Source organism: Bombus huntii, chromosome 7, assembly GCF_024542735.1.
Source record: "Bombus huntii isolate Logan2020A chromosome 7, iyBomHunt1.1, whole genome shotgun sequence".
NCBI lineage: Eukaryota > Metazoa > Arthropoda > Insecta > Hymenoptera > Apidae > Bombus > Bombus huntii.
The window spans coordinates 9,310,275-9,332,413 of record NC_066244.1 but is presented as its reverse complement, the minus strand read 5'-3'; the positions used below and the strand labels follow the sequence as shown (position 1 = coordinate 9,332,413).

Here is a 22,139-nt window from a genome sequence, read left to right as displayed (position 1 = left end):
CTATCTCATTTTTACACGTTACATATTCACGGAAATTGTGTCACATTTGTAAGTATAGTTTGTTTGCTGATTCGCGTAAATCAATTTAATGGAAACTGAGATATCGATCTATTTTCTGATTTGACATTCATGAACGCCCACGCGCACGAATAATACCAAGCGTAATCTTTTTAACTGGAATATAAAACTATGAATTATTTATTATTTCTTCGGATACACAGCCCCTAACGTTTTCCTAAAGATCAGAACTGCAGCCTGGATTTCGTCCACTCGTCTTGAAACATTGAACTTTACTGACATTTCAAATTCAGACCTACAATCTATAGAACGATCCAGCTACTCGATGAATCTCTGATTATCTAAATTTCATTGTTTGACATTTCAAATTATCAAACTGTTCGAATTGACAAATTTCGAGCGATAAATTATACATTCAGTTTTTATAAATTTACAATTTTACGTCAGATAAGATAATCAGCTAACTTGTAATTCATCAAATTTACGTGACTTCGTTTATTTTACTACCAATTTAATTACTATTATTAATTTACGGTCTCTAAAAATTTGGCTAATCATATTACTTCAAATTTACAAGAGAACTCTGATAGCCCATGAAATTTCGATAGAACGATGGGGCCTATCTATCTATTTGTCGCACGTTGACTCTCTGCAGGATCTTGCATCTTTACCTGCACTATCTGCTAGATCTAACTTGCCATGACGCTCTACTCAGACACCATAAGAGCGTGATCCAACCGCTGGTGTCCGGCAGCGCATGCATTCCCACCCCTAATCGCACACAAAAACTAATGTCTCCTTGTTCCTTTGTTCGCTCCAGGCTACCATGTTGAAGAAAAATAAGATCAAGCGTCGGAATACCGAACCTTCGATTCCACCCGCTAATGGGGTGGGGAGCAAGAGCACGGACGAGTGTAGCAACAAAAGCTAGAACGCAGTTTCTGCGGTCTATGTCGATCGATTAGACACGAAATTTTCAATTAGTGCTCCGCCTAGGCTCCACCTAGTATCGTGTACTATTGCTGCATACGATACAGGGGAGTTTCGGTGCGATCATTACGATAAAACACAAACACACACGTACATGTACTTCCTGTGTAGTAAAACTCCATTCGATGTTTCCGCCGCATGTAGCTCTCTGTGCCAGTATCGTCGATGTGTGTGGATGGACGATAAATTTTTGGACAGCGTCAAAGTCTCCTGACTCTCAAGATTACATTTCCAAGGCCATCTGGTTTCAAATAGAACCAGAAAGTTAGGATCAAGGTTCCATGACTTCCAAGAGATCTTCTTTCCGATCGAAAAACCGGTTACCAGAAAAATTGAAACGCAATTTAATTCCGTGGCATTGACCGTAGCATTGGTTGTATTACCAGAATCGTCGTAATAACGAATTCGTAAATTGTTACAGAAACTTGATGAATTTGCAAATACATTTTTATCCGGAGGTTTTTGCCATTCCGTATTTTGATGCTTTGGTCGTCGATGGTTCTAGCGTTGAATAACGTATTGAGTATCAGGAAGGTTTTAAGATCTTAAGATTTTTCTCTTATCTGTATGATTTTGATAATAGTTTTAAATTTTAATTAAAGTTATTTACTTCACGCATGATGTAATGTCGAATTTGTTGACTCAACGTTGTCAGATCTTAGCGTCCAAGAATTTATCAATTACGCTCACGCCTAAATGTTCAGCGCAATTCAAGCTTGCCGTAAAACAGTGTTGTGAAAAGTTAAAGGTTCGACAAAATTTTATCAATATTTTAGAAATATTATACGATAAGCAGTGACAATCATCCTGTACTTTGAAGAAAAATGAAAGAAAATATACATATATATTCAGTGTGCAGTTGAAAGCTATATACAAGTGAGCAGGAAATGATTGATTGTAAAAAAAGAGAAATGAATATACAGAATAAACTTACTTTGTTCGAAGCTTAATTTTCGGAAAACATCGAATTTAGAAATGTGCTACATATATATATACAGTTATGGCTATAAGTATAACTTTCGATCGCATCCTGTATATATTTTAAAAATCTTATAAAACCTATACATTTTCGCAACACCGTACATGATTTTATTATTCTCGTTCTTTCAAATGGTGTTTCCCAGCTTCAGTAATGAACGCTCGAAGGATCTTACACATTTTTTTAAAAGAGTATGATTTATTTTATCGAACCATCATTTCTAAGTAATATGTGAAATATATTGAAGTATAAAAAGAGTCTCATTAGCAAAATCTCCAGCTTATTAATTGGTAGGCGCGCTTATTTTTACGTTAGATATACAGGGTGTTTTTTCAAATGATATTTTTCTAAAACACGCAATCCATGTATTTACACGTGCTTTCCTCATCTTTCATACGCTAAATGTTGCAAAGTTACATCTTTATCTTTACTATCTACCTTTTATCTCTAATCTAATCGTTTTTACACGCAAGTGCCTCAATATTTCTTTATAATAAAAGTATCAATTGCATAAAAAGATACAACATATGCTTCAGCGGAAAAAAGAAGGGAATTGAAGATTATCTTCAATCTTTACAACACCATTTCCGATGCAAACACACAATACACTTTCTGAAGTCAGTTTGTCTTTTTTTAATACAATTTTATTTTCAACCTCTTACGTTCTAAAATTATCGCTTAGCTCAGTTGTATGAGACAGCCTGTATATATTTTGCTTACATTTTTGCTTATCCGAAATTTATCCATAATTTGTTTCCATAATCTTCAAGCGGAAATTATGGCAGATAATGAGCTAAACGATATTAATCGTATCGTTAATCAATCGTTTAAAACCCCAACATCTGAACATTGACCCTTCGAGCGTCGATTAATTTTTCATTTTACTTTTACAATAGAACTCTATTTATCTGAACTCCGTTTATTGAAACGAAATTTTAATCAATTAACTATGGAAAGAAATCATTTACGTAATTACTTCAACTCGCACAAATTGAACTAATGTTATTTGCAAAATTGCACAGGCTACAAGTTACAAGTATTCTACGCGAACACTCGATATATAATTGTAAAATCATGCGACAAAAATTGTTAATTCGCTAATATCATCAGTCAGCAAATAATTTTGCAAGAGAATTCCTTTTATCTGAACGAGAAATTCTGCCGGTCCGAAAGTATTGGAACACCTACTATATATATTCATTACAGAACTCTAACAAATTTCACGTCATCCGTTTTTCTAATTAATCGATTAATATAATTTACGACAAGTATTAATTAATTTTACATATGATTCGAATAAAGTAACTGAAAACTAAATCAATGAAAAGTCAATGGGTATTCTAATACTTCAGTTTCTTTTTTTTTTTTTTTTTTATTATTTAATTTGTACTTTACAATTTGTCCAGCTGGACATTCGGTAAATTATACTTCAGTGATTGCAAAAAGTACCGACGTACGTCCTTATCTTCCAATGGCGCGTATTTTATCAAGCTCTGTATGTTTCATTTCCATAGCGTGCAATTTTTCCAGTTATACGAACGTATCATTAAACGATAGAAAATGAAATAACACTTGGATCTAATCGACCAGCATGTAAATTCTCTAATAAGTACAACGATGTGCGAGTTCTTTTCGTGTGCGCCGTTGTGGCCGGTATTACAATAAAGCGAAAAGAAAAGTAGAATAAAAAAAATCAGCAATCTCTGTTATACGAACTAAAGAATTAATCTTTACCATTGCCGGTTCAGATAAATAGAAATCTACCGGACTACTTGTTTCATTGGCATCCTTATCTCTCAGTGTTTTGGCCCGTGGAATGTTCTAGCTGCGTTTAACCGAACATGTCGTTTCACTTTGGTCACTTGGCATTGACATATTACAATCTCTATATTTGTTCCTTTGTGCGCGCCCCCTTGTGATCCTGTCCCTTCCTAGGCCACGATGCTGAAGAAGACCAAGGGTAAAATGAAACGGCGTAACACAGAGTCCAGCATGCAGCTGGCACTTCAGGCCACGTCCTCGAACGATACGGAGTCTGAAATCTTCTGAGTGAGCGAATGTTGTCCCTCGTACAACCAGAACGAGGATGCCACGCCATGAGTACCACATATTTTATGAGTACCACGCACACGCAAGCGGCACGGTTTTGACACAACACGCAACAAACGAAATCGGCCTCGAAATTCGTCTGACCACGGTCACGCACTGTACGAACTTATACGTAAGCACAAACAGAAACAGCAGCAACACGTATATACCACATACGCGAGACATAGTACACATAGTACACAGAACAGAATCTACACACGTACGTGAATACAATTGTCTTTGATCACAAAAGAAAAAAAAGAAAAAGACGCAAGTAGAACCGCTCCAGGAATAAAAGTAAAAAAGAAAAAAAAAACAAAAAAAGAAAATATGCCAGGATAAATCACGACGCGTTGCGAACTGAAGCTGTGACTGTTAAGAACAGAGAAGAAAGGAAGGAGGAGACGAAGAAGAAGAAGAAGAAGAAGAAGAAGAAAAAGAAGAAGAAGAACGAGAACAAAAATGCTCGTCCAATGGACAACTTCATTATAAACTCAAGTAATCTTTAATGTCCCTTTCCGAGTTGCTAGAATGAAATAACTAGATCTCATTTTTAAATGTTAATAATCATTATATAGCATTGTACGTAGCTTTGATCGATATTTTTTTAGTAAAGAAAAAAGCGAGAAAACAAACCAGAGACGAGGGTGAAGAGAAGAGAGCGAGAGCGAAAGACGAGAGTGAGAGAAAAACGTGTCGTGCGTATGTAAAAGAAGAGAGCGTGAGAGAGAGAGAGAGAGAGAGAGAGAGAGAGCGCGAGAGAGAGGATGAGTGAGAAAGCGAGCGAATCAAATAAAAAAAAAAAAAGAGTGAAAGAAGGAGTTATACGCGATAGAGTAGTAAAAAAAAAAATCACGAGATAAAGTTACCAAAGAAAAGCAACAGTATTGAACGAAGTTTCTCCCCTGTTTATTCGCTTGACAGCCATACATTGCGCATTTACGTTGTATAGTTGGTTATTTAGTCCCGAAAAACGATCAAAGGAAGTGAACTGTAAACTGTACATGACATTTCGTATGGTATTTTACTAAGTCACAGTAAGTATCACGATACGAAACCCGTAATCACGAATATCGAATAAATACAAAATCAGTTGTTATTAATATAATATATATATATTAAAAAATATAAATATATATATATATACATAAAATATTTATGATTAAAAATATTAATATATTTACAAAAGAGTAATGTATTAGTATTACGATTTTAAGTTGTGATAACTGTTGTGCGTCTGGCTGCTGGGCAGTCTGGAGTTTATAAGAAAGAAAAAGAAACAAATACCAGTGGCAGTCAGTTACACATTTCATAGAATACGAGATAATAAAACAAAACAAAGGAAAAAAGAAACGAACAAAGAGGAACGAAAACGTGGAAACGAGAGAAAACTTATCGGAGAAGGAAAAGGGTGAAGATGTAACGCGTTTGGTAGACGTTAAAACGGCGGTGGAACGTTTTTGCCAACTCGTCTCGACTGTAACCGAGAGCACGACGATTTCATACGATTTTCCGAACAATTCGTCGAAGCTGAAAGAGATGTTCGAGGGCGACTTGGCAATGACGTTCCCCATTTTCTGGCTCCGGCAAAAAAGCTCTTCTCAAGAAGAAAGAATTTTTGCCGCAGCCACCGGTACGCAACACATTCCACTGATGACGTGGTTCGAGAGCAAAAATGGACACACATGTACATTTCTAAACTATGCCAAAAGGAACTTCTAACGTGTTAACACTTTCAACGCTGTTTGAATCACCTCTCGATACGCAGGGCCGGTTCTGGTTGGAGGAAAAGCAAGAAAACCAAAAAAGAAATAGCAGAAGGAGAAGATTGGCGAAGCGTTTACAGAAACGTCGAGCTTTCCAGAAACGATTTGTATACGCAAAAAGAAAAAGGAAGACAGTGAATTTTGAAGAGGGGCTGTTCGATTGACTGTAGGGAGTGAACGAACGCATCGTCGCGGTCGTATATAACGTCGTGGATCGTGTTCATATTGGACCTTTCATTGGCATCAATTCGATTAAGAGACAATTCTGGTGCCAAACAGTTGTATATAATACTGTAAATGTAGGACTAAAAACGAGAGAAAGGAGAAAAGAAGCGAAACAAACGAATCGTTATTTCGAGTGGCGGAGAAAAGATGCTGTTCGTTACATGCCGGACATTTAAGGAATAGAAGAAACGATCGTCCCTGTTAGGAATATTAATACTAAGGGAATGGTTTTGGGGGGGGGGGGGGGGGGGGAAGAAGATAAGCAAAATGAGAGAACAAAGATAGAAAGGAAGGGAGATCAAAACGTGTCGCGCGCGTTTCGATCGATCGAAACATAGCAATTCGATCAATTCGACAATTCGTTTCGCGCGCGAACCGTCGCGTCAAAAGTACGGAAAACGTGTCAAATGGTAATAGAAGATGTGCGCGAGGTCTTTTAATTTTCCGTTTTTCGAGACGAGACGCTTGTAGAAATACGCTCCTGCATCTCTTATAGCTACTTTGTAGGTCTTCTCAATCATGAGGTATCCGATCGCACGGAGAAAAAAAAAAGAAGAAAATGAAGAAACATTTCGCCAGAGCACATGCAAAATTTTCCTTCAACCGGGAGACCGGTCATTGCCGGATGAGACTATGGTCTCCCATCTGTACGAAACGATTCCCGACAACCTGCCAATGATGCATGGGCTTAGTCGGTCATGGTCAACATCCGGCAGACATGAGCATAATCGACGTATCGGCGGCAGATTGAAATCGCGAGTCCGTTTGTTAATCTGACCAAAAAAAAAAGCTCTAGTGTATTCGCTGTTGCTATAAACCAAAAAAAAAGATGATAGAGGAACCACATTAAGCTATGAACAATCTACGTATAATGAATGTATGTGCTATGGAAAACAAAAAATACGCTAGCTGTTACGACTGAATTCGTTTCCTGTCCTTTCGACACACGTATACACACACACGCACACAGATACACGCGGTTACACACAGAATACACGGATGAAGATCACGCGAGAGTATCTTTTACGTAAGCGACACAAACTCCGAGTTTAACATATTTTTGCTCTTCATTTTTCTTTTTCCTTTTTCCCGTCTACCTGCGAACTCGCTGCGAATTATAAAAACGAATTACAAAGCGACATACACACGTGACATACACGCAGGATACGTACACAGAAACACAGAGCCTTCCTCGGTTTTCACGTTTCCATTGTATTCGTAGATCATAGTGTTCCCGAGAAACGCGGTTCCGTAAAATTATTTTCTATCGATTAGAGCGAAAGAGCGTATTGTAATCATCACGGGATCGGATGTGACACGTTTTAGGGATGATTTCTTTCCCCTATCGAGTAAATATCGCTTTTCGTTTCTTTTTTCTCCATGCCCCAGATCGTACACACGCCTGTATTATCGTTGTAAGCCGAAAGGACACTTGCTGTGTGATCGAATAGAGAAAATTCGTTGTGTAATTACATTTGTCGATGTATCACGCGCACACTGGTGTGGTATACCGAATCGAATTGTTACCGAGTTTAACGAGCTTTCGTTTTCTCCTGATTGTATTGTTTCAGACGTGCGCAAAGCACGCGTTACTGTATCCGCGGTGGGCGAGGTTTTTGTTTCAATCATGTCTTGGCGTGTATTACGGAAAGAGTGGAATATTACATAAATTAATGTACACATTATCTGTGGACTTTTTTTCGCTTTTACAAACTCCGTATCCGCTCTCCGTTTCTCTGTGTGATACTTTCACACGAGCGAACGCATACATCCCCTCTGATCCTTTGTTCCATTTTTATTATCGATTACTGTATACTGATTGTGCAAGATACAGTGTAATTCTTGGTAACAGAAAGAGGTGACTTTTTTCTTATTTAAAAGAAATTGGAAATATGGAATTTGTTCATTTTAAATTTACAAAGGGTAATTCTGAAGCAGATGGATGTACGTCTTTGAAAATGCCTCGAACTTGAATACCTTTAAAGTATTGATTGTCATATTTATCAATTTATATCTGTGGATTATCTTTTCTAGAATATGTAATTAGCATAATACAATGCCTTTATAAATAGCCGTGAAAATAGGAAAATAAAATCTAGAATTGTGATCTGTCTTTCTGTTATAGGTAAGACGAACCATTTTAGTAAAAGTAGTATTATTCTACCAATCGATTAAATTGGCTTAAAAATCACCCTTGCAAGTTGGTATTACAGTTACGTGCTATTAAAACTTGTCTCGTGGAATAGCTTCGTTAAACAAGAATAATAATAACAGCCAGTGTTGATTAAATACGAATTTAACGAAAGTCTACATTTTTTTACATTACCTTTGAATTATTTTATATAGAATATTTTAGAATTATTTTATATATATAATATTATCTTCTTTTTAAATGAACATTTTTTTTAGATGTGCACAGTGCTGATTTTAAATTAGAGAATTAGATATGAAAATCTTTCTTTTAACATATTTCATTTTTAAATATTTCATCTGTAACGGTTTTAAATCTTTCTTTTACATCTTTCTGATAATATTTCCTAAAGATTATCGGGTAAGTTTTTAATTATCTGTAGTACATACGGATTAAAGTATTATGTTCGTGATAATTATAGAGAATTACGGAGAATTATATTCGCCACACTGTCTTATTGACATCAAATAATTGTTATTTGTATATTTCACGAGTATTACTATGTTACCATCGTGTTACGTGGTATATAACAATCGTCCCGCTGTTTAACCATAAAGTTCCCGAAAATTTCCTTGTATTCGCAAAATCTACAGTGAACATGCCGAACAGACGGATACCTGTGATAAAAATTACCGACATATTCTCCAAAAACATGAGTAAGTTATTGGAAACACGTACTTCCTTACAAAGGTAAGGAGTTTCAAACATTTATTCGCTTCTAGTTGGACCTAAAATACAATGATACAGGAATATGATAATTGAGTTCCTCTACAGAATTAGTATTGACATTAATAATTTAAAAATATTCATATTAAATATTCATCTATATCGCCAATAATATATTCCATTTTGCTGAAGACCTACAATATTAATATACATACATAGTCCGGAGGAACAAAAGAAAAATAAGGATTTTTTTAGGTAATTTTATGATACTCGCTTTCGAAGATAGGATGATATTTTCTGAATCGACACATTAGCACTTAGAACAATTTATTTCATAACAACGCTTTTAAGTTTCCATGTCCATCGTCTTATCGATAACTGGCTGTGACGTAAAAGTGATTACTTCCGACGAACCGCCAGCTAATCGTAATTGCTCGATTGGTCGATGGTCAGACGAAGGAATTTCCACGACAGTTCCACGACCATAATTGTTTTATGTTTCGTTCAGGTATCGCTAATCCCATTTCTAAAGTTGCCTGAAGTGCTACCTGAGCGTTTCAGGTATACGAAGGCGCGTGATTGTTTAGTTTAATCGGCTTAATGTTATAACGTTAGCAGTTTAACGTGAGATACGCTTGTTTTTTTCAGCGATTTTTAGAAATACCGGTGATGAAAGAGTTGGAACGGAAAGCTTCGCTTTATTAAGTGTACAATTCAGGAAAGACATCATAAAAGATTTTATTTATAGACACATCGTTTAAAAACATTGTTGCATATACAGATTAAGTACCCCTTTGGAATTACATATTTTTATAATCGACAAAGATACATCGATAAAATAATTAACTGACATATTACATATTTCACAAAATAAAGAACTATAAAGAAACTTTGCAAGCTATGCTACAATTGTTCGGCTGGTAAATTACAATAAAATATTTCCGTCAATATTATTGATATAATGACATTTAAAAAACAAATATTACATAAATCATGAGCACAATATTGTTGATGACAAGAGATCCAGCGATATTAGAATTTCTATTCAATTATTTCACATTTTATTAGCTGCGTATAATACGATGCTGCTATATGTATATTGCATTTCATATAGAATATTCGTTAGTAGATCTGTTTGAAATACATCGTTAATTTTTTAAGGAATTTTGGAAATTCCTTTCTTATGTACGAAAAGCTTCAAATTGATTCTTGATATTCTAATATAAAATATAATCCTCTTTCAAAAATATACTGGAATGCTTTATAATATATCAATCACAAAAATATTTAAGAAGCTTTATATTAATTTCATTGTAAAGAACATTGTTTTCTTTTAGTTATCAAAATAAACTTTATGTATCAATTCCGTACCATAGAAGGTAACAAAAATCTTGTTACAGAATAGAAACCAAAAAAGGAAAGATTATCTTTTGGAAGCTTTCTTTGAGCTTTCCGTCAGTAGCTTTCAAACAGAAAAATAAGAAGAAAATTAAATTTCCAAAGTATGTAAGTACAGTGTTTCAATTGGTAATTTAATATCTTGAGATAACTCAATTGTTTTATTAAAAATTTTGATTTCTTAGATGACTATCTCTTATTACAATTAGAAATAAAACATATCTATTTAAAAAAAAACGTAAAATATATACAACCTTCTTAGAAGCATAAAAATTAATTTAGACTCAAATCACATTATTATAGAATTATCACATTAATTTTTAATTCATAAATTTTATAACGCTAATTCTATTTTACAACCTTACCGTATAATATTAGTCGAATTACTGCACTTATTTTTCCAGGAATAGTTCAGAAAATTAATAACTCCGTGTGAAAAATATTATACAATTTTACCAAACGAAATCTTCAGTTTCAGTCTATCTGTATATCTATTAGTTCAAATATTTCCACAAGTAACTCTCGTGTTAGCAAAGTTCTAAATGAAACAAATCCGATATTAATTATTACATTGAAACACGAAAACTATATTTACTAAAATCGTTTCTTCTACGTGACAGTCCTAAATGTTAATACTAATAAATTTATGGCACGGAACCAATGGTAATGCAAAGAAAGCAGAAAAGTATGTTTTCACGCGTTTCAAGCAAGAGTTTCACGTGTTCGATAAGAGTACATATTCCTCGTGTGTTTTGAAACTTAGATAAAATAAAGTTTTAAGAATGAACAACGACAATGAGATATGACTAGGCATTCAAAAGATCATCGTCGCTATCTGTTTGGCACTGCGTTGGGTCGACGTCTAGCAAAAGACGAGCTTCCTCTGTAGTGTCGACCTAAACAAAAAATAATTAATTTAATAATTAAATTATGTAGTTTTATTTCATTTTACTATATTTATAACATAATATAAGTTTCACTATATCTATGATTTGATCACAATATAACTTGACGCAATTTTAATAACATAATATCTTTGATTTTCTTAATGAATGCTCTGTAAAATAGATATGTGTTTATTCAATATTTAATCTAACACAAATTTGTTGTTTCAAGAATTTTTTTCGATAATAGTAATTGTCGTATGAACTTTATTAGGCTGCTATTAATGTCACATATACATGTTGCGTTTTAAGATTAATGTTTCTTTCATTTGAAGCTAAAACAGGAGACTAATATAGGGCATGTGCTTCGTTAAATAAAAAACCAAATCTCACATTGATAATTACTGATTATAGTAAACATATTATACAAGGAATGAAATATAATCTGTGTTACTTTAATCCACTATGTTGTCCAATCGAGCGGTTATTAATGTACACGAAAGTACAAGAATTGATGTTATTCAAACAATTTTCTACGTATACGAACGTTATCTATCGATTATGTAAATTAGTAACATACCAGAGGCACGAATATTCGTAAAATGGAAAAGTTAAAAATACTGACAGACGTGTCAGGAATTCTAATAAAACGCAGAAACATGATAGCAGATAATAAATAAGTTGCAAAGAAAGGCCGGTGTAACCGATATAATTTGTTTTAATAAAATGAAATTTATTTTTACGTAATTTTTAATATCACGAGAAGAACGAAATAGACAAACGACAAACGAGCAAAGGATATATCATAAAGTAATATAACATAAGTATAAAATAAAAGACAAAAACTATATAATTATTTGTACTCTTTTAAATTTTCACAAGCCAAATAAAGCTTTTGTTGAAAATGACAACGTGAGTTCGTGCTCGCCATCCATATGCAGATGCGTTAGTTATAAGAAATAGTAGCTAGAGATAAATTTGATCGATAGGCTTAAGATGCCTTATTGTTTTTATCCCTAGTTTTTGTAAGCGCGTGCAATAAAGGTTTTTTTTGCTCAGAACGATGTGATAGATTTATCCCTTCAATAAAATAATACCTCTGAGTATAGAAATAACAACAGCTTTTTTATATATAACATTATGCTTGCAATTATAAGTAAATTGCGTATGTTTATATGCTTATGGAAAATTAATAGATTGAAAAATGTACGAAATGCGTGTAATATGCAAAAATATATAAAACATCTAACGTTATAAGTTACAAAATATAATAAACGAACACGTATTTATCTCTTTAATTGCCGTCTCTTCAATTCTGCTTAGAAAAACATAAATTTACGTAAACACTAGTAATCTAATTACGAGAATATTTACTATCTTCTGATAATTCGTCATTGCTAATTAACTAATACAGATACGGATATGAATATAATATGCGTAATACATAACTAATAATATAATATGCGATTTCTATAACGTACCCTGCAGTATTGAACGCGACTACTGCCTCTTTTCAAGGAAAATGGATTAATGCAAGAGCGCAAACATGCTCGTTTATCTGGATCTCGAAAATAAAGCAACGCTGCTACCAGGGCGATAACACTCAGCACGATGCCTGCAATTGTACCAGCTGTAACAGATGAACAATACGATATTATAATAACAATTTTAAATAAATTTCTCGGATCGATGTTCGATAAAGCTATGGAATACGTGTTAAGCATTGAAAACCCGCATTACATCGGCAAATTCTGGTTTTCCCCACTTTCTCTTTGATATTCCACCTTTATCCCTCTTTCCCTTGACTTACTTCACGAATAACCGTAATTTCTTTCTGGCCTAAATTTAATACAAATTCAATATATAAATATAATATTTTAAATATAATTTAGCAGCGTATTTTAATATTTTTAGGAATCTATATTTATCTACATTAGCATCGATATGCAATCTATATTTTGTGTAAATTGTACTCTAAGTAGCTGTATAGAAAGCATATTCAGACAGGAGTCGAAGAGCTTCCTGGGGAAAGAATCCATAAGGCAAATTGGGGAACTGATTGAATTTTATGTTTGTTCTAATTTCTTAATATTAACTATGTACATTCAAATTGACGATAATTGAAGATTGGATAAGATAAATTTAATATGTCCATTTCTGTAGATTTCTCTGATTTTAATGCTAGGCTTCCAATCTGAAATTTATGACCGATATACTGCACAGTGCAGTGGGCTGGCGAGTCGCTTTTCGCAGAACGTCATCGCTTTAATCTTTTTCGACAAAACAGAGCTGACTAATGTCCATGCTTATATTAGTCCATAATGTGATTAATAATAACTGTAATATAATAAAAATTAGTTGTTGGTATATAATTATTTATAAAGATTGATACAATATATTATACATATACATGATTATCTACTATACATATATATTATAATTATATTTAATAATCTAAGTTGTCCAAGCCACTACATATAGGTACTCGGATTCTTTTCATTGTGCCATATATCGATCTTTATTTCGTAAATAATATTTATCCAGAAAAATAAAAATATTTAACCCTCTGCAGACGAAACCGCAACGAAGAAGTTACACATACCTTGCGACATTATTATGTAAAATTATTTCAAACAATTATAATACACTGTACTACAAACTAATTACGCGTTTACTATAAATAAACTAGGAATTCGGAATTATGTATAAGCACGTGTAATTCAAACTAAACGCGCTAATACACAAACGAAACACGTCTGTCTGATGAAAGCGAATAGCGAAGACTGATTAAAATCGCGTAAAACTAACCGAAGATGAAAAACTGAGCAATGAATGATATTTCGATGCTTGTTTATATATTTGTCTTCTTTTCAATATAATGGAAAAAGAACACGTATCAACAAGCTCAGGATACTATTCATTTGCAGGTTGAACCAGTCCAGGCGTCAAAATTCTACGGATTTCAATTTGTTTAGGTGCGTGGAAATTTCAAAGTTGAAGAAGGTTGCACGTAAAATTTATATCTTCCTTTAGAACGATTGTCTCAATTTTCGTATGAAAGAAATCTCATATCTAGCACTTGCTAACATATTTTTAAAACCCTTCTGGGACTTTAATTTTGTTATAAACATCGGACACGATTAAATAATTGAGATACACGTACTGACATGTATAAAGTTTCAACCAGAAATCGCCACTTTATGTTCTATAATGAGCAATTAGGATATCTAGTTTCTATTCGAATTTCAGAATTTTTACTTCAAAGCGTTACCCTTGATCACTGACTTATTAATATTAAGCTTGAAAAACTGTGAAGTACTGTGCAATTGTACGTATTGTTTAGTCATAGAAATAATCGTAATCTAATCAAAGCGCCATGAAATTAATTAGTAAATTTTCTAATATCATCACCATCAAGATAGCCGATTTCTTTAACCTTTATCGTAATGTAATTATGATATTACAGATATTGAGTTAAATTTGAGTAAATTGAAATTTATGATATTACAGATATTGAGTTAAAATTATAACTCTTGTGTTAAGATTCACTGCTTTATCTGTATACGCCTGAAGAGACAAATTCATCAAAATTTTATCACCATTACTTAATTCATCACCATTATTCGACATTCGAAGGCGTAAAAATGCATAGAATGCACGTACATAATATACAAAAATATATAAAATATTCAAAATATAATACCCTGTTTACAACACATAGGCAAGTAAAATAACCTTCTACCTACGTTTCATTTTTTAATGACCTGCATGGAAATACGAATTTTCATAAATATCCGCTGTCTAATCATTATACTCTTGCTCATTCTCACATTACCAACAAAACATGTACATTGTACAAGTTCATTATATTAATATGTATATATACATGTAAAAATAAAATAATATCACTATCGATAACATTGAAAAAAAATGAGTTAACGAGGAGAAAGATTCTCTACTGTGCTCTAAGAATCAATTGTTCATATATTTTTAAGATGATCTATTTTTAATTAAATATTTTGTACACCTACAGGAACAACTTTGTATCGCTATATTGGAGGAAAATTGAGATCTTTTGTAATTTTTATACTCACTATGACTAGGAGCCAATTCATGTACATCTTCCTGTGTGTTCGGAGGAACAGTAGGTTGCTGAGAGTTTGATTGGCAGGTACAAGTTACATTTGTATGCCATTCGAATTCTGCACTGCACGGTGATTCCTGTATTTAAAAAAAAATATAAAAACGAGATCAATTATAATAAATAATGAAATAATAAAGAATAAAATAAAATACATTTTGAACTGTCGAGAGAAGAAGGGAAAGAATTATCGTTATCTTTCTCATAGAAAAATTATTTCTAAACTATCAATTACGACGAAAGTAGAAACTCTTTCTCAGTATTGTGCAACGATAAAAGTTAATACGAAGAACTTCTATAGCAAATACTGCTAATCTACAATTTTATAAGTATGTCAATAAATCTTTATCGACGTACTTATCCATCAATCTTTTCTAACTTGAACTTAGTCAAGGAGAAATATATGAATTTAAATTATAGTACAGTTTTCTTAAATTATGCAAATCATTTGTAATTTACAAGGTAAGCTTGTTCAAGTTCATGCTTTAAATATATCATTCTTGTAATATTTCCCTCGATAAAATCTACGCTATAGTACGGTTTATTACATTTATCTACAAGTGTTGTTGATAAACTTGTAATTTACATTTTTCATACTACGTAAGAACACAATATAGTTTGTGATAATGTATATCGTATACCTTCTCATAATCAAGTATTGATAACTAATGGTACTTATTCTTCTCTTGCTTACTATCGAGGAGCGATGGTCGACCAAAACAATACAAATTCAAGCTAAACTGTTCGTAGAAATAATTGTATATTTTATCTTCAAATTTTGCTGTTTATAAAATAATAACTTATTATTATTATTATTTTTTTTTAACAAAATCGGTGTTAAAATTTTTACGATTTTGTATGTCAGAGTATTTCCAAGCGTTCGTTTTATGATTTTTATAAATGAAACGTTATGATAATCGGACGCAGTAACTGTTATTTTGAAAGTCATCGTTATTGGCAAAATTTAATATGCGAATATCAGAAGATACGCGTAAATCCGGAGTTGATCGTGAAACAGCAAAGTGATCGAAATTGTATAATGGGACGTTCGTAAATGTAGATAACGACAAGTTAATTACTCGTCAGATGCGTTAAACTCGCACTAAACGATCGCATTAAAAGCATTTAGGGCTTACAGAAATTCACCATTAAGACTCCGGAGCGATACATAACGTTGCAGTCTAAGATCAGGTAATTATCTAATAATAATCACGCAACGATAATCAATTTTTATCTAATTACTCCTACTCTTAGATTTCAATGATTAAAACTGGAAAAATGTTGTCTTAAGTAATTAGTAAATAGGAGAATAATTTGAACAGTCACAGAATTCGGAAATAAAGACGTCTGAATAATTTAGAATATATTAAGATTCCGGGAACAATAATAATTTCGTTAAGTTAGTAAATACAATGTTTTATTCATAATACTATTCTTCTATTCTGGTATTTCCATACAGCTTATACTAATACTTAATATATATAATACATATAGATACACATCATACAGGCATACGGCCTCTGCTAAGTGTAAGCTGTATTGATATTTTTCTGTACATCAGTGTGGTTTTACGATTAGGATTTGCCGCCTAACTGTATACATAAGGAAACGTTTAAAATTTTTCCACCGAATAGGAACCAGCATACGAAGCGAAAGGATTAAGAAGAAACCCGCATACGAAGCGAAAGGATTAAGAAGAAACCAGCAGTGCTTCGGAAATTCCAAATATATGAAGGGAAAACACGTGTATTCCAAGGCCTATATAAAGGAAACTAATGTTCTTTGGAAACGAACTTTGAAAAGAAACCAACGTTTGATTGATGACATTTTAATGGTTATTACAGCAATCTCTCGTTACGTGAATCACTGCTAAACGACAATTAACATGCAGTTGTTAACGTTCCAATGAACAGAAAGATTTTAAGAAACTTATATTTGAAACGAGATTTTTATATATAGTTTAACTGCGTTCGACGTGTATACACGTCAATGCAAAATTTTATTTTGGTACGGTTGACATGTATACTCGTCGTGTAAAATAAAAAATTATCGTTTACTATAAAAAAAGACAAAATTTTAATAAAGAGTAATATAAATGATATTTAGTGGTATGGTTTCCTTTATACTTCCAGTAAAACTGTTATCTATTTTATAAAAAAGGAAAAAGTTTGGGAAAAGAAAGTTTTATTAGTTGATTATTCTCTTTGGTATATCGGTTATGCTCCGTATAATGTATTGCTTTTTATAAATTGAGTTGATTATTTTTCTCAATGCATCCGCTATTGCCCGAATTGTTTTTGTGTACCTTACTTCATTATTTTTGGCAATTTTTGAGCTTTTAATACTTTTTCAACAATGAATTTTTAATTTTTTAACGAACAAAAATGGAAATTTATAATTTACCCTGCTGTCGACGTTTATACTCGTCATTGCTTGATTTTACCTGCGCACCCCGTAAGGGATTTTTGAAATTAAACTTCGTAATTAATAGATTAATTAGAATGGAGATGTCAGAAATTATGTTCAGAAAATAAATGAATAATCTTTACTGATTGATGATCGTAAAAAATGGAAAGATAGTTTTCATTCGGACGACACTCGTTACATACAATTCTACCAAATGTCCAAATTGGACAAATTGTGAATGTAAACAACTAAATAAAAAAAAAACTCGTTACATACTGCACAATTACAAATCTCTCTCTCTCTCTCTCTCTCTCTCTTCCTTACTCTCCCTCTGTTTCTCTCTCTCTTTCGCTCACTCACTCATCCGTTACCATCCTTCTGATTCGCCCCAAACTCGCGCCCGTCTATGGAATCGCTAACAAACAGAGCTTTGACATAAAATTGAAACGATTTTAACAGATTTAATAGTCCGAATGTAAAAAATTTCTACTCAAAGAAAAATATTCAAGGATAAAATATTGCTGGAGGAATTAACTAAAGATAAAGTGCTTAAAAATATTATAGAATCAGTAAGGTAGAGAGTAGAAAGAAAATCTTGCCAAATGGTATTCCTCTCCTTGGTAAATCAGAAAAAAAAGTCATTCGAAGTGCTTGTACATATGTATTATGTACCTTAAGGCACGTGGCAAGAGCCGGTGAAAGGGACGGAAACGGAAATAGTAATACAGCACCGTGGTGCACATCTGCTTACCCTTACAAAATCATCTGAGCAAGATTTTTCAAGGGTCGTGCTACTCTAAATGGGGAACACTTTTCACGGCAAAGAGAGCTACCGTGAAAAAAACTCGACCGCACGGAAGTATTATTATTCTGGGCCATGTGGCGACCAGAACTTCTTAACATTAGAAATGTCGCGCCACATCTGGGTATTTGAACGATATCGTATCTACCTTCGAATTTACTGCACGCGATAGAGAAATAGAGTGAAAAGCTTTCCTCGATTACATATCACGATTCTGTTGTGTTTCATCTGAATTTCGCGGACATTCTGACGTTCTGTATAGGGTAAGTCACGCGATTGCGGCTGTACAAAATGGAGAAAAGGTACTGGATGAAATAATTTAATGGCAGAGAGGCTTCGTTTCCTTCCGACCTCGTTCTTTTCTTAGGTGTTTTAATACAAAATTCAATGGATGCTTTTATTTTTCATCGTCACACTGCATTGCGTGCTTTTTCTTTTTCTCTTTTTCTTTCATTTAAATAATAGATCAGGTATTTGTCCTCGTAGAAGAATTACTTGTACAAGTGTAAGCATTTGGTGCTTGTTTATGCAAAACTTTATTGTAAATCGCAATATGTTAAAGATGAATGAATTTTATGATGCAATTAGGGGAAAGTACGATTGTTATCTAGTTGCGTGCAGTACACAAAGCACTATTAAATGGACCTATTGTAATATTTAATTTACTGTATATAATGCTCGTTGCGTGCATTTAACATTTGCATACATAAATTTTCATGCATTTGTTTTTTATTCGTTATTGTTATTCGTTTAAGAAATTTATATCTGTCTAAACGATGAATTGAATACACTTTAATAGCGGTATTTTAAAATATGTTTGAAATATAACAATCAAGTATTTATAATATCAATTGTTAAGGAAGAAATAATTAAGGCAAGCGGTAATTACAAAAAAAGGGATAGAAATGCATGTTAATTTGTTAAGCAATAACATAAACGATCAGTATATGCCGCGTAGCCTTAAAAGAACACACCCTGCAGACCTAATAATCAAAGTAAACATTTGCGAACAACCCAGATCGACTGATCTTGACGAATGATAATGACGTTGTCTCAATGCAGACAACGTTCTCGCATTACTTTGGTACATTTAAAACAATTTGCCTAATGTCTACTGACAAATTGCAAAGTATATAGGAGATGTAAAAAAATAATATTATAATAGAGTAAAATAAATAATAATAAAATACCGATTAAATGGAACAGTTACTTCTATCCATTTCGCGTGGTTAATACATATTTAAAATTATTAACGTATCATATGAGAGCAGCGTTTCGCCAATCTTTCAACAGATACAATCACGCACTTATACCTGCCCATAAAATGATTGTCTATTCATTCGTTATTATCTCTATCTATAATAAATTCACCATTCATTTAGTGGAACGCGAACAAGAAGTTATTAAGTGCGGCTAAGTATTATAAGAATATATATATATATATAAGTACTGAATTTGTATATATTTATGTATCAGATACAAGTACTAACTCTTTTAGTTCCATAAAATTTTGATATGGTTATAATACAAGATTAGACAAAATTTTATTCTGATAATAGATAACCGATAAAACTAATAAGGAATGCCTATTCGCCACTAATGAATAAATATCTAATAGAATAAGAATTTATTGTAATACAAAATTATTCGTAAAAGAATGTATCTTAATAAAAATTTATTTATGTCATATTAAGTCGAATATGACGAAGTAAGAAATCGTAAACGGTATGTAAACACAAAGTATGTTTTGAAATTTTATGGTTCATCATTGCCATATAATATTTATTTTTTCTTTGGTAAATTTACCGTTCGATAAATTGATAGTAGAAATTGGATTGATCGTGAATATGGGTGACTGAACACATCCATGTAAAAAGATCGGTACACAACTTAGTTCGAATAGTTCTTTCTCAGTTAAAATATTTCTACGTCAATCGTTATTCGAATAAATTATTCGAAGCAATACAGAAAATAATTTGTTACGAACAATAATGACCATTATTCAGATAAAATATTGGACTAAAACGAATTTATTTGGATAATTATCTTATTGCTGTGTTATTATTCTACTGTGTAAATATTTACTCGAAATAAGTCGAGTAGTATCCAGATTTAGTAAAGTCAAATACTCGATAAAGCAACTTTTAACAAATAATTCATCCTCTAATATCTCTCGATTTTAATAACTGCAAAATAGATAAGGAATATGCAAAATAACAAACACATGGAATTGCTCTTGACTGTTGTGATAAACAAAATGGGGAATTCATAACTACGTTGCTCTAAATGAAAGAAATCAATATAATTTCCTTGATGCTTTAATAAAAATTGAAAAATTCTTAAACAGCTTGCGATGCATAGGAAAATGTTAAGAGGAAAACCCCAGACATACACGTATAACTTTTCTTGGTAAATATTTGCGGAGTGAAAACAGTGAAAAGTACCAGAAGGGACACGTGTTCCGTGAAATATCTGAAAAGCCTCTTGAAAAGAATTCTGGTTTATCTCGTAGAGAAGAAACCCTTGCTACAGTGCCTCTTCATGATATAATATCTATCTATATTTATTTAGATCAGTAGGATCAGATATGTAGCCCTTTTATACATCGAATGTTCAAAAAATAACTGTTCTAACGCGTAAACATTTTTTGCTCGTGAATTATCAATAAAAATTTGTTAACTACAATTTTTATTATTTGTGAAAATTGCACAATTTTATCTACATATAAAATCTAAATAGTAATTAATTATTTTATTTAAATTTTCAATGTTTTTTTCTAAATATATTTAACGCGTTTCGATTGCTAGCAAAGAGCAAAATACACTAAGTTTGATATATATTTAATGAAATGAAAAAAAAATTTCAAATATATCTTCACTATAAAAATATAATGTAGGTACTATATAAAGGTTTTAAAGAAAATTTGTAATATCTACCAACTTCTGATTTTTTATTATTTTTGTTTAATTAGCGAATACATTTGCTATTATGTAAATAAAACAAGTTCAAAATTATTATTAAAGTTTAATAACGATAAGACGGTTTTTAAATATTACCCAAGCGTTAAATGCCAACATCTCCGATAATCACTTGGTAATTCCGCATTTTATAAGAACATTGAACCATAAGTTTTATGCTTGCTTCTTACTATCATCTCTTTGCAGATTATATGTATGTTTTTTGTGAAAAAGTAATTATTCTTTGAATTGTGTTGTGTACATATACATGATGATAAATAGAACATGCATCTGACGCAATTATAAACGTGGAAATACAGTTATGTTTGTTTACTGTGTATGATAGGAATAAAATTTATATCACTACTCAATACTTACTGTGCATACACTAGATAATGTTATATTTTACAATTGGCTATCAGATATAATAAATTTTATAAAGTACCAAATATATTTTTCATCATTGATTACGCTAATTAATTTATATTCAACTTATTTCTATTTTATTTATTTTTAATTTAACTATCTTACGAAGATTTACATAAATGGTCAACTCATTCAATAATACATTTGAACGAAACGATGCAATGTTTCAATCTTAAGAACAATGGAGAAATTTAAAAAGACA

General features: G+C 32.3%; 2 protein-coding genes across 11 annotated transcripts in view; one reads left to right on the top strand and one right to left on the bottom strand.

Moving 5' to 3' along the window:
- Window positions 1–4,854, top strand: part of LOC126867740 (diacylglycerol kinase theta) — a 40,751-nt gene extending 35,897 nt beyond the window's left edge. For 7 of the 9 annotated variants that reach the window (XM_050622587.1, XM_050622593.1, XM_050622588.1 and 4 more), the window contains one exon: window positions 3,923–4,854. In XM_050622587.1, the coding sequence (XP_050478544.1) occupies window positions 3,923–4,036 (114 nt within the window). In that variant the 3' untranslated portion in view covers window positions 4,037–4,854. Of the gene's footprint in view, window positions 1–838 lie in introns of all 9 variants that reach the window. The other 2 variants (XM_050622586.1, XM_050622594.1) reach the window with 1 other exon arrangement.
- Window positions 4,855–6,303: 1,449 nt separating this feature from the next.
- Window positions 6,304–22,139, bottom strand: part of LOC126867742 (cation-independent mannose-6-phosphate receptor) — a 38,334-nt gene continuing 22,498 nt past the window's right edge. For both annotated transcript variants that reach the window (XM_050622595.1, XM_050622596.1), the window contains exons 14-16: window positions 15,300–15,426; window positions 12,687–12,835; window positions 6,304–11,217 (exon numbers count right to left, since the gene is read on the bottom strand). In XM_050622595.1, coding sequence (XP_050478552.1) covers window positions 11,128–11,217; window positions 12,687–12,835; window positions 15,300–15,426 — 366 coding nt within the window. In that variant the 3' untranslated portion in view covers window positions 6,304–11,127. The remainder of the gene's footprint in view (window positions 11,218–12,686; window positions 12,836–15,299; window positions 15,427–22,139) is intronic.